Below are 12685 nucleotides of genomic sequence, written 5' to 3'. Positions count from 1 at the left end.
TGTTGCAAGTTAAAGATTATTTTTAATACTAAACACACAATTAAGTGAAAACAGATAAGATGCTTAAAGTGGACCTATTATGTTTGTTTCATTTTTTAAATTAAATAATTTTTATTATTTGACTATACTAGAGTAGCTCTGTATGATTCACAGCTCAAAATAATTGTTATGTATCAAACCATTTTAGCTCTTTTCCGCTTCCTTTTAATCTAAATGTATTCTAATTGGATGCCTCTTGTAATCAGAAGGGTTGATCAGCAAGCGAGCAGAGCTGTGCGACTGAGAAGGCCTTATTAGGGATGGTCAACAAGGCATTTTCAACTTGTTGATGCTGCTCACTGGATGTTTTATATTTTTGGACCATTCTCTGTAAACCCTAGAGATGGTCATGTAGAAAAATGTCAGTAGATCAGCAGTTTCTGAAATGCTCAGACCAGTCTGTCTGGCACCAACAGCCATGCCAGGTTCAGTCACTGAACTCTGTCATCATATGACAAAACATAAGAAAAAGTATAATAGGTCCACTTTAAGTATTTTATGGTTTAGCTCAATCAGCTGGTGATTTTGCATTTGCCAACTCAGGGAAATATAGAAGCACACACTAAAACCCTGGTTATTCACTTTTATGATCAGTGTTGTTTATTTCTCACAGTTTGGCTGAATTTCCCTGTAATTCTGCTCTGTAGAAGTTCAGCCAGCTTCCAATAACTTGATGAATGTGTTGCTTGCAGTTTAAATTTGCAGTTGGAGAATGTGTGGCTGCTCATATTTTCTCATAACTTAGTGAATAACATTTATTTTGCGTGCAGTTTATGCCTCATTAGACTGCTAATTAAATGCAGAGTAACATTGTGCATGTCCAATGGACATCATCCATTGCACAGGCTTGCTTGTACTAGCTTCTGTCTCTTATTTGCTTTAGTGAATGGCACAACTCCTGCCTTCCCTGCTGCCACTACTGCTAACCCCTCAGTTCTCCCCCCTGCTCTGCCCGCTCGAGAAACTAACCCATGGGCTAAAAGCCCTGCAGGTGCAACGGCCTCAGCACGGACAGGTAAGCAGCTCATCAAAGGGTTTGGATTGAGAGTTAAAATTCAATATAATTCTTATAAGATCAGTCTAATGTGATGAGCAGTTTTTTCTAGTTAAACTGAATATGTGGGAAGAAGACAAGATTTGATCAAACCATTCAAATTTGTATGGCTTGCTTAAAAGGTGGTGTGGATTACTACAGATTAGCACATAGTAGGATCTGTCTTCTCTAAGGAAGAAGTGATTTTTATTAGAGTAGTCCCTAAAACATCTTGTCTTGCTATAGAACTGTTCTCCTAAATAGTACAACCCAGCAACTAAAGGTCAGATGTGGGGTAAGTTAGCAGCCCCCGGTTATTTAAAGCAGATACAGGTGAGGTATCCAAATCTTTTGTAGCACTTTAGAGCAAGAGAACAGGGTGGGATTATGATAAATAAAGATTTTAAAAATCAGACTAAGAATGAATGCATTCATGGATCATTTAACTCAAGGATTAAACTTGGAAAAAGTGTTTTTCTTTCAGGTCTTTAAAAGGTTCTCGTTCATTCTTGCTCACAGATATCAGTAGCACGATCAACTTTTATTTTGCCTGATACTCTTTTTGCCTGCCTTTGCTTCTGTCTCACTGTTGCAGTGTCTCGTGTTTTTTCCGGTTAAATGTTGGGTCGAGACTCATTCTTGTACTTTCTGCTGACAGGAGGTGACTGGTCAGCTCCTACTCCAGTGATCGTAGTGCCCCCCACGTCTTCTCCAGCTATTTCCTCCCACAAACGCACACCTTCAGAAGCAGACCGGTGGTTAGAAGAAGTTTCCAAATCTGTCCGAGCCCCGCAGCCCAATCCAATCCTGGCAACTGCCTCGCCTCCTCCCCAGCCGTTCGTTGCCCCTGTGCCGATGCCCGTGGCTTCTGTACCTTCTGGTCCCCCAGTGGCTTTTTTGCCCTCTATACCCCCTCCTGTGCCCATGTTGCCCCCTCGCCAGCCTGCCTTCCACGCTCAGGCTCCAGCCTCCCACCCGATGGCTAATGGGCTGCCGTTTCCTCAGCCCAGCGTTCCTGTGTTTGGCATCACTCCTTCACAGATGGTGGCTAATGTGTTTGGCTCAGCCACACAACCCCAGCCGTTTCCCGGCCCGGTCTCCACGACGCCCCAGCATGACGCTCAGCTTGTCAGTAACATCAGCCCATTCATCAAGCCTCCGCAGTCCACCACGGCAATCCCCGCTCCCCAGCAGCCATCCAGTGACAGTGTGACCTTTAACGGGGCGGACAGCTGGGCTGCACCATCTCGAATCGCTCCATCCTCCCCATCTACACAGCCTCCCCCGCAGCAGGAAGATGCCTTTGAGGCCCAGTGGGCAGCCCTGGAGGGCCGCTCACGCCAACACACCACACCCTCCCCCACAAATCCCTTCTCTACTGAGCTACAAAAAACCTTTGAGATCCAGCTCTGAACACTAAGATTGAAGTTAGAAAGAACTGGACGTTAAAGACTTGGATTGGTTGAATTGACTAATTGACTAGAGCTCAGAATGTTGTTCTGCCTCTCTCGCTCTGTTTTAGTGGAAAATCTCAGTGGCGGCAGGGGGAGGGGGTGAAGCCTGTAGAGAACAGCAGGCAAATCAGAAGGGAGCAGAACCCTGCGTGACATTGAGAGAAGAAGGCAAAAAACAAAAATGAAAAACAGGGTGTATCCCCTTCTCCCCCTCCCTGAGGCATTTCATTGGCATTGTCTGTATTATTTTGTTTCTGCTGTGGAGCGCAAGGTCGTCATAACTCTGTGGAATATCTGTGCCGAGCCACTCCCCGCAGCTCCTCCACCTTCCCCAGGTGTGGCAGCTTCCTTCACTACCCCAGGCATGGCAGCTCCCTTTCACAAAGTCCAGTTCCTAGCGCCCCCTGTTGGCATGACAGAGGAATGCAGCAGTACTGAGAGAACTCAGCTTCCAGAATCTTAAGAATAGAGCGAGACGATGCCAAAATCTTTATTTTTATGCATTAAGTATATTTTAAATAGCTTTGGAATCTAACAGAAGAGTTGTAAGTAATCTTGCCAAAGGCACAGGCTAGCTACAATGAATCGAGTTTATGTTTGTGTATACAAGAAATGATCGTATATATTATACAAAAAATATATATCTATAAAGAATCTATACTGTACACAAAGCTCACGGCAGTGCTAATTTTTGATGTGATGTAAAGAGATTTTGTGAAGGGACAGCTGCTTTACTTTTGTGTTTATTTGTTTTATTTTTGAAGACAAGTCTCTTTATTGCCATCTGTTGCATCCCGTGATTGATTGTTGCTGCAATGATACCCTATTTACAGTGAGATGCTTTACATCCAATGTGGACCTAGCGATGGTGGTGGTGCCCGACTGGTTGCCTCTCTTACCTGTGCTCAGTTTTTGACAGTTTAACTTCTTCTTCTGTCTTTATTGTCATTATTTTTATTTTCATTTTGTGTGGTAACTATCTTATTTGTTTTTATTTAACACTGTAGGATGTGTCATCTTGTTTTTAATCCACCTCTTTATTTTTTTTTAAGTTTTAAGTTGGTAATTTTAGGGGTTTTTTTTGTTTTGTTTTTTTCTTTTTAAAAAAAGTTTTTTATGCACAAGCACTAAAGTAGATGATTCGACATCACCTCCCAGGTGACCTCAATCGCCGACGGTTTGTCAGTTGTGGTACTGTAGGATCTGAGAAGCTGCATGCTGACTTACCCTGACCTCCGTTAGACGGCTGTTGTTCTGACGGGCAGCAGAAAAATGCAGGGAGATATTAATGGTTTCTCTCACTGTCTGATTTTTTTTTTTTTTCTCTCTGTCATGTTTTATTTTTTTAAATCAAACCTGTGAATATGATCTATTCTCTGATCTATTTTTCCATTTTGTAATTATTTCATTACTTCGTTCCACTTCTTTGGAAAAATACTGAAGCTAAAAGATTGAATAAATTTATGGTGGTAGAGGAAAAAGTGTGTGTTCTTGATTATAAGCAATATACACTATGTGAGAAATCTCTTAACACGAATGACTAATTATGAACTTCTTAAATAATTAAGTGAAATTATATTCATAGATTTATTTAAAAAGAAAAAGAAGAATATTAATTGGTTTCAGGTTGTAAAATTGATAATTTGTCTTTTTTTTTGTATGATTAAAAATCGTGTCTTTGATTTAATGGGTAGTTGTTTTTTTGACAAAACATACTCTTTTAGCAATTAGTTGCCACTGTACCAATGTAATATTAAATATTAATTACAGAAATGTGTGAAAGCTGTTGGCAATCACCTTACAAGTGCTCGCACCCAATCAGCACTGCCAGAGAGCTAAAATTCTATGGGCTCCACTGGTCTGTTATTGGTCCATCCCCCCAACAGGTGGCGCTGCAGCTTCATATAAATGCACTCTGGAAGAGATGGACGAGCACAGCAAACAAGTGTACATGTGAGATAAAGTGGCGTTGTGTTGTTCGAAAGTGTAAAGGTAAGCTGCAGAATACGTGGGATGATATGTACGGTGCTACTTTGCGCTTAAAAATTAGCGTCCAGGTTGCATTTAAAGAACGTATTGGGGCTGAAGAGCTCACAAGCTAACCGGTTAGCTCCAGCAGCTAACCAAGCTAACGTTGATTAAACTTTGCTTTGACTAAACTGGAGGACAGTAAACGGGATTAGAGGCAGAACGCAATTCGCGGTACGCCTTGCATTTAAAAGTGATAGACATTTGAAGAACTGAATTTATCGATGTTTATTTCAGCTGAAGCTACGTCGCAGAGGGAAGCTAGCAAAAGTTGTGTTAACAAACGGTATAGTAACAGCTGGCTGCTTACCTGATCGAGAGGTGTTTGCTCTTTGTAACAACTAACAATAGCTGTTTTTTGCTTTGCAGTGATCTTATAACTCTAGCCTATCCTTACAAACCAGTGTCAGCTAAGTTGACCGATGTTACGCTAAATTCGCCCTTGTTTTGTCCCCCAATTTCCCCAATAATCCTAATCCTGTTTTAGGACCCGAAAGGACACGTGCAAATATATAATGGCAGGATTACCATCAAGAGCTGCAGCTACTAACTATACATGAGTCACGCTTCATTTCTTTTTATTTTGTAGGAAAATGGGAGCAAATGTTTACTGTAACATGTATTGCTTGGAAGACGCCATCTGGTCTGACCACCTTTATTCTTAAGTAAATTCGGAACTCTCTTAGTCAGGCTTTGTTGTCATTTCTGTAAATATTCTTCAGACATAGTTTTGTTCTTGAAGGACATTCAAAGCTCGTATTTGGATTTTGGCTGCGTGGTGTTCAAGTCTGTCAAGATAATCCCACACTGCTTCAATGTTAAGGACAAAACATGACTACTAGTTTTCCATTGTTTTGTTTTTGTTTTTTTTTCTAACCACGTATGTTTTTATTGCACTGTCAGTGTGTTTCAGATGATTGTCATATTGAAAAATGAAGCCGTTGCTAAAAAGATCCTTTTTAGATGGCATTGAATGGTAGATCAAAATCTTTTGAAAATGAGTAAATTGCAGCTAATGTCTAAATTAAAACTTTGTATTACCTTAAAGATTGGACAACATATGGCTCAAGAGCGCTTAAAATTTACTGCAAAGTCTGGCTTCTTGGAATAAAAAAAATAACCAAACATGATTAACTTGGCCATTGATTTTCTGGATTTTGCATGTTGATGGGCAGAGATTGATGGTGTGAGGATTATCTGTCTGCTTTAAGACAGTAAAAACCTAGACATAGATCTGTTTATGAAGGGTATTTATAAAATAACCTGTCTTTGCTGGTTTTGTTCCAAAGATGCGCGTTGTCTGTCTAAATTGCAACAGCTGGGTTCACTGATGCAGGAAAGGTAGGTCATCTCCTTTGTTGTTGTTGTTGTTGTTGTTGTTGGGTTTTTTTTTGTTTTTTTTGTTTTTTTTTTTTTCCCCAATTTATTTTAACAGACAAGCTGAATAAAACTTGCAGATCGTCTCACTCACTGCTTCTACTGTGTTTTTGGCTCTAGGTTTGAACTTCAGACTGATTAGGATCATTACAAGTCAGCATGTCTCATCGAGGACCTTTAACCGCTGTCGTAACGGCAGTACTAGGGGCAACCTTGGGAGGGCTGCTCATATGGCGGGTGTATCGAACAAAAAGGAAAAGGTTACCTTCCATCCAGAAGGTCGCAGAGTCCTTGCACAATCTTGAGGAAAAGTCCACAGAGGTCACAGCTGTGGAGTGTACATGCATACAGCCGCCACATGTTGTGAAGGATGAATTTCAGACTGTACAGTGCCAGACCACACTTCCTGCCCGGATCCTGTCTTCTGATCACCTGCTGGGAATCAAACCAGTGATTGTGACCTCTGAAGAAGAGTGGCAGCAGTTGTGGCCAATAATGCAAAAAGAACTGTCAGTCTTCCCTGTGCTGGGATTTGACTGTGAATGGGTAAAGACCTCCGCCGTAAGAAATACCTTTTGCATGTTTTTCCATTTTTTTTATTTATTTTTTTTAAAAAAGGAGAAAAATCCACCTAAATGTAGAAGAATAATTGGCCATGGGGTTCAGGGTTCAGGTTGTGAGGAATTCCTACTTTTTCCCTAAAAGCTGACAACAAGATAAGATAACTCTGTCATTGCACAGTCATACATAATACAGTGACATTGGAAAACTGCCCTACGTTGGCACTACATATAACACGATATGACACATCACAACGCAACACAACACAGTATATTAACTTAGTAATAAAAAAGTGTATTAGTATTGCACACTGTTATTATTGCACATTAGACATGAGTCTATTTGTTCGGGTCCTCAGCAGCCTGAACCTCCTGCCAGACGGCAGCAGCTTAAACACCCGGTGTCCTGGGTGTGTGCAGTCCCGTAGGATGCTGCGTCCCCTCTTAAGACAGCGAGTGCTGTACAGGTCCTTCAGGGAGGGAAGAGGATTTTTTTATTTTTTTATTTATTTTTTGGGCCATATTGATGACCCTCTGGAGTGCCTTTCTATGTGCTGTGGTGCAGCTGGAGAACCACACACCGATGCAATATGTCAGCACACTTTCAATGGAGCAGTGGTAGAAGACTCTTTCAGGTCTATTTTTCTGAGGATTCTCAGAAAGTGGAGACGCTGTTGGGCCTTCTTTAAAACCGCAGGGATGTAGAGCTCCATTGGAGGTCTGTGTCTGTGCACAAGCCTTTTAGGATGTTGCTGTAGGCTTTATCCAGTGTGTTGTTTTTTTTGTGTTTTTTTTTTCTCCCCTCGTTGCACATTTAATATGTTTTTCAAATCTGGGGAATACTGACTAAATCAGCATGGTTGAAGTCCCCAGCTATAATGTGCACTGCATTTGGATGGGAATTCTGATTGCTCCTCCATGGCCGAGTTAGCATTAGCATCGGGTGGTACATACACGGCCGTTACCATGACAACAGTAAACTCGCGAGGTATGTAGACGGGTCTGCACTTCAGTCAAATATTCCAAATCTGGGGGACAACGGCTGTGTACAGTTTTTGTTTTTGCACCAGCTGTCATTGGTGTAGATGCATAAATCCCCTCCTTTGTTCTTGCCAACAACCAAACACCTTGAGCTTTACAAAACATTAATGACATTACACAATTGTGGTGGATTTCTTCCCTTTTAAGCATCATCCATTATCATCACCTCACACAACTGTCTGTGTTTTCTGACCCAGCTGCTGTTGTTTGGATACAGGTGTCTGCTAAAGGCAAAGCCGCTGTGGTCTCCTTGCTACAGATGGCCTCGTACTCGGGTCTGTGCATCCTGGTGAGGCTGTTACCGTTTCGCAGCAGTCAGCAGCCTTTCCCGCACACATTAATGGAAGTTCTCAGAAACCCACACATTCTTAAAGTGGGAGTTGGTTGCTACGAAGATGGCAAGCGACTGACACGTGACTACGGTTTGTCGCTGACGTGTACGGTTGACCTGCGTCACCTTGCCTTGCGACAAAAGTAAAAAATAATTCTGCTCTTGCTTATAATCGAAACTATTTGTGTCAATTGCAAATACACACTTTTTCTTTTTTTTTCTTTTCCCTTCTCCCTTTTAGGCAAACTTCAGTAAGTAACGGACTCAGTTTGAAGTCACTGGCAGCAGATGTGTTGAAAATCTCTCTAGACAAATCTCCAGAGGTGCGTTGCAGTGATTGGGAAGCAGATCAGTTGACAAAGGAGCAGGTGGGGGTCTTACTGTATTGTAAATACTATACTTGTACAGACAAGACGCTGGTTTCTTCTGCCATGCCAAACTAATTGAACAAAAACATGTATTGTCAAAATAATTTTCTTTACCCCTTCGCTCGCTCCAGATGACTTATGCTGCTAGAGATGCCCAGGTTTCCATTGCTCTCTTCCTCCATCTCCTTGGCCTTCAGTCTGAAGCCAGTCCCGCCTCTTCCAGTGGGAGCTCTTACTCTGAGCTGGCCTCCCGCTGCCAGGGTCTGGTCGATGTGCCGTTCAAGGGCCAAGGAGATGGAGATGACAGGGCAGGTGATGGAGACAGGAAGAGGAGGGCCAGGTCATTAGGCTATGAAAACCCAGAGTCTGGAGATCAGCAAGTCTCAGACCCTCGAAAGAATCACAAGAGGAAATCGCTGGGTGCCGGGTATTCCGCCAGGTGAGTGTTATTAATGACAAAGAAGCTCATTCTTAGATGAGGATGAGCAGTTGTTTGTTTTCCGCTGTTACTGTACAGTGAGTTTGGGGCATCGTTTGCACAGGAAAATATGAATGTAAACTGCTTTATACTGTGTCTCTCTGCCTGTTCCAGGAAATCTCCCCTCTATGATAACTGTTTCCTCCATGCACCAGATGGCCAACCCCTGTGTACCTGTGACAAGAAAAAAGCCAAATGGTACCTTGATAAAGGAATAGGAGGTATGCTGGATAAAACCCTCTCTATTGCCTTTCAGCTGTCCTAAGTACAACCTAAATGTTTTTCCCTTTCATGTCGAGTCTCACTCCTTCCAGCAGCTGCACAGATCTCTCTTTATTTTCTTGGCTCTCAGTGACTCTCTTTAAACAGCCAGACTTGACGTGCGTTGCTGCACCTGCAACAGCTCCTTAGAATATCCTGTTTTACTTTCCTGTCTTTCTAATTTCATTTTTTAAATTATTGTTGCTTTACATTTAGTTGGTTATTTATTGGTTCTGATGCTTATTCTAAGTATGAATGTTTGCAATTAGATGCTTAAATATTAATCAGGTTACTGTAGACCACATCCTAGGGTTTCTGAGGTGTTTAGATTTACCCAGTAAGTTCTCGTGTTATACCTGGTGCACAGTGTCACGCTTGTCGGCAGCATTTCAAATAGGATTTGACTATGAAAAACTCTTAAATGAATATACAGTATTTGTGATTTTGTTTTTTGTATATACTAAAGGACTTGCTATGAGAAGGCAATGGTCAGGAGCATCCTTCCTTACAAAAAGCATGCTCTTAGTCATTACTTCACAGCAACATGAAGCCTGCTTTGATTTCAAACGTGCAATCCAGGGCATAGGTCAAGGGTCTTTTGTTTGTTTGTTTTTTTTCTTTGAAAGTGATAACTCAAAGAGGAAGTCAACGACGTGTGTTTACTGGAAGGCTCTGGAGTAGCACTAGTGGCCACCAGTATAAAGTGTATAGATTTGTGCATTTTAAAAAAGTGTATTAGTATTAATAGTGTGAACTATACAATGTGTGTGTTTTTTTTGTTTTGTTGCTTTTTCTTCTCAAACTCTGTAAATACTGTCATGCATTTGCATCCCTGTGAGGTTCAAAGAATAGCCTGAAAACCCGATGCTGTTCTGTTTGTGATGCAGTGCTCGAGAGTGAAGAGCCTTTTATTGTGAGGCTGCTGTTTGAGCCGTCGGGACGTCCTGACTCGCAGCAGGATTACTACCTGACTGCCAAGGAGAATCTCTGTGTGGTCTGTGGAAAAGCAGATTCTTACATCAGGTTTGACACACTTATTCACTTTGAAGTTGATTTATATTGAAGGTTTACTTAGAACTTGTTCTGCTTGTCTGATCTCAAGCACAGAACCAATAAAACAAACAAATTTGCTTGACAAATGGCAGTTTGTTCTGAACTTCAGAAGATCATTTGTGTTGTTTAAGTATAAATGTCTTATTTTGTGGTGCCACCAAATCACTGCAGACGTGATTAACATGCATCTTTGTTTGATCCTTAAGGAAAAATATTGTGCCGCATGAGTACAGACGGCATTTTCCCACAGAGATGAAGGACCACAACTCCCATGACATCCTGCTGCTGTGCACCAGCTGCCACGCTGCCTCCAATGTACACGACAGCTTCCTGAAACAGCAGCTGGCTGAAGAGTTTTCTGCCCCTCAGGGCTGCGAGGAGGGAGTTCGGATCTTTGAGGACTCTGATCGACGGAAAGTACGCTCGGCGGCTCGGGCTCTGCTCACTGCCGGGGAAGGACTCCCCAAACAACGGCGAGAGGAGCTGCAGGCTTTAATCAAGAGTTTCCTGAATTTGAATGACGAAGAGGGGGCGACGGAGGAAGCGCTGCAGCAAGCGGCCAATTTGGAGACTAAGTGAGTTTAAACTGATACGTGATCACACGTCAGTTATGGTTGTCTTAATGATACCTTAAATTATTTTAATACTTTAGCGTTTAGGTTTGAAGTAAATCTGAGCACTGCTGATGTAACCAAGCAGTGACTGCAAAAAACCCATGAGCTACATCTCAGACTCTACAGAGTTGGCATGTTGAATGTTAAAGCTGTGACAGGACAATTAAAAAAGAACAAGTATGGCTTGTTTGGAAGGACAGTCGGGAGCAAGTCTCTTCTCACTAACAAAAACGTGGCCGCATGGTTTGGGTTTGCAAAGTTGCATCTGAAAAAGCTACAAGACAAAGAGTGTGCTTTGAATAGATGAGACTAAAGTGGGAGATGTTTGTCCATAATCGATGGACAATATCAACACAAATACCTTGTACAAACTATGAAGCGCAGTCGTGGAGGGGTGATGATTTGGGCTTGTTTTGCAGACCCAACACCTGAGGATTTTACAGTCGCTGAGTCAACCATGAACTTCTCTGTATACCAAATAACATCAGATGTGAGGCCATCTGTCCAATAACTAAAGCTAGGCTGAAACGGTGTCATGCAACAGGACAACAAGCCCAGAGATTTTTAAGTGGTCAAATAACAGAAAAATGCACAGATGTAAGACGAATAAGGAATTTATTTATACTTTTTGTGAACCACTTGTGCAAAGATGTGTACTTGCCAATCACAGGCACAGTGAAACATAAGTGTACAGTCACATTTAACTTCACTTAGTTCCCAGTTTAAATATGCTAAGAAGCATTCATAATTTAACAGCCCACTCAGTGAACCAAATTATTGGTTGAGTCCTAATCATCACTGTACGTTTAAACAGCTGCATGTAGTGTATCATGATCATTTTTGCTAGTATGCGCTCTCTCTGACCGCTCCTCTCTCCTCTGAAGGATTTTAAACGAGGCGTACGTGCCTCACGGTCTGAAGGTGGTGCAAGCGCACGCTGAGCAAGGCCTGCGGGGACTGATGGTCCTGGAGCGTCGCTGGAGGTTGCATTTCCTCACCACCATGCAGCCTCGCCACCTCCCTCCTCTGTGGTCCATCAATCACAATCACAGCAAGTTACTTCGCAAATACGGAGAGGACCTGCCCATTAAACTCAACTGACTTTCCATCTCCAAGAAGGGCACGACTGACCTCGCACCTGGATAGGAAACCTGGATTTTACTCTTTTACTTTGAAACTCAACAGCCACTCCATCAGTTTCTCCAACCTGCTTTTGCTTTTTTTTTTCTTTTTCTTTTTTTTTAGTGAGCACGTGAACGCACTAATTGAGCAGCAGGGATGGAAATGTTATAGTATGTGGCTGCTGTCAGGACCCCACTGGGCAAAGAACATTGATGCCAAATTCCAGTAAGAGTAACTGACCCTACCTGTGGAGAGAAATCTAGGTAAAACACTAACCTTACAATGTCGTGGACACGTTGTTCGCATGTGGACTTTTTTTATTTAAACAAAACAAAAACAAAAAACCAAACAATCATAAATCTTGAACAGATTTTTAGAAAAGGCTGCTGCCTGCTACTTTATTCTTGACCTCCAGCTCCACCCCCTGTGGGTCAGCAGCTTATTATGAATGATTTGCTTTGCAGAGAGATGGTTGTTTTTATAGGACCTTAAATTATTTGGCTCTCCGTCCAGTTTAAGTTTTCATTCTGTTGTCTGGTTTAGGTCAATAGATGATAACTGAATTTCCCTGGGAATGCCATGAAGATAAAATCCATCTTTGCTCAATTTCCTTTTTTTCAAAGATGAGTTAGTCAAGGTGTTTCTGGGCTTGAATGTATTGCGTCTGTGGTTTTGTACACTTATCGCAGCAGGGGAGACAAAATGTAAGTACAGTTGGCGGCTTTCACTTGGTCATTTATTTAAACTCCTGCTTATGTCGTGGTGCCGATTCTCCGGACGGCTGGGACCTCTCCATGGCGTGTGTGAACGTGCCTCTTAACCCCTAAACCTAACTGGAGACTGTGTCGGGACATGAGCTCGTTTCAGTTTAACAGCGACGTCGTTTCACAGATTCCAAACTGCACAGTAAAGAAAAGCTGCCAACT

At 42.1% G+C, this 12685-nt stretch overlaps 2 protein-coding genes across 8 annotated transcripts in view; both read left to right on the top strand.

The window, feature by feature from the left end:
- numb (NUMB endocytic adaptor protein) overlaps positions 1–4007 on the top strand; it is a 50101-nt gene extending 46094 nt beyond the window's left edge. For 4 of the 6 annotated variants that reach the window (XM_004540001.2, XM_004540003.2, XM_004540002.2 and 1 more), the window contains 2 exons: positions 923–1054; positions 1731–4007. In XM_004540001.2, the coding sequence (XP_004540058.1) occupies positions 923–1054; positions 1731–2485 (887 nt within the window). In that variant the 3' untranslated portion in view covers positions 2486–4007. The remainder of the gene's footprint in view (positions 1–922; positions 1055–1730) is intronic. The other 2 variants (XM_004540005.2, XM_004540004.2) reach the window with 1 other exon arrangement.
- Positions 4008–4379: 372 nt separating this feature from the next.
- Positions 4380–12140, top strand: exd2 (exonuclease 3'-5' domain containing 2). Of its 2 annotated transcripts, none has more exons than XM_004539996.5 (10): positions 4380–4518; positions 5844–5895; positions 6052–6477; positions 7750–8006; positions 8105–8231; positions 8363–8670; positions 8824–8930; positions 9858–9993; positions 10230–10598; positions 11522–12140. In XM_004539996.5, exons 3-10 carry the CDS (start codon positions 6091–6093, stop codon positions 11736–11738), a joined length of 1908 nt encoding a protein of 635 aa, XP_004540053.2. In that variant the 5' UTR covers positions 4380–4518; positions 5844–5895; positions 6052–6090; the 3' UTR covers positions 11739–12140. The 2 variants fall into 2 exon arrangements, with proteins under 2 accessions (XP_004540053.2, XP_004540052.2); XM_004539995.4 differs by having other exon boundaries at positions 6052–6492.
- The last annotated feature ends 545 nt before the right edge of the window (positions 12141–12685 follow it).

This window comes from Maylandia zebra, linkage group LG19 (assembly GCF_041146795.1).
Source record: "Maylandia zebra isolate NMK-2024a linkage group LG19, Mzebra_GT3a, whole genome shotgun sequence".
Taxonomy (NCBI): Eukaryota; Metazoa; Chordata; class Actinopteri; order Cichliformes; family Cichlidae; genus Maylandia; species Maylandia zebra.
This window is presented reverse-complemented; position numbering and strand designations above follow the sequence as displayed.

Coding starts and splice junctions, on each gene's coding strand:
- exd2 (XM_004539995.4), top strand. CDS start 6,091: ATGTCTCATCGAGGACCTTTAACCGCTGTCGTAACGGCAGTACTAGGG. Junction 8,232..8,362: donor ATCAGTTGACAAAGGAGCAG/GTGGGGGTCTTA, acceptor CGCTCGCTCCAG/ATGACTTATGCTGCTAGAGA. Junction 10,599..11,521: donor GCGGCCAATTTGGAGACTAA/GTGAGTTTAAAC, acceptor TCTCCTCTGAAG/GATTTTAAACGAGGCGTACG.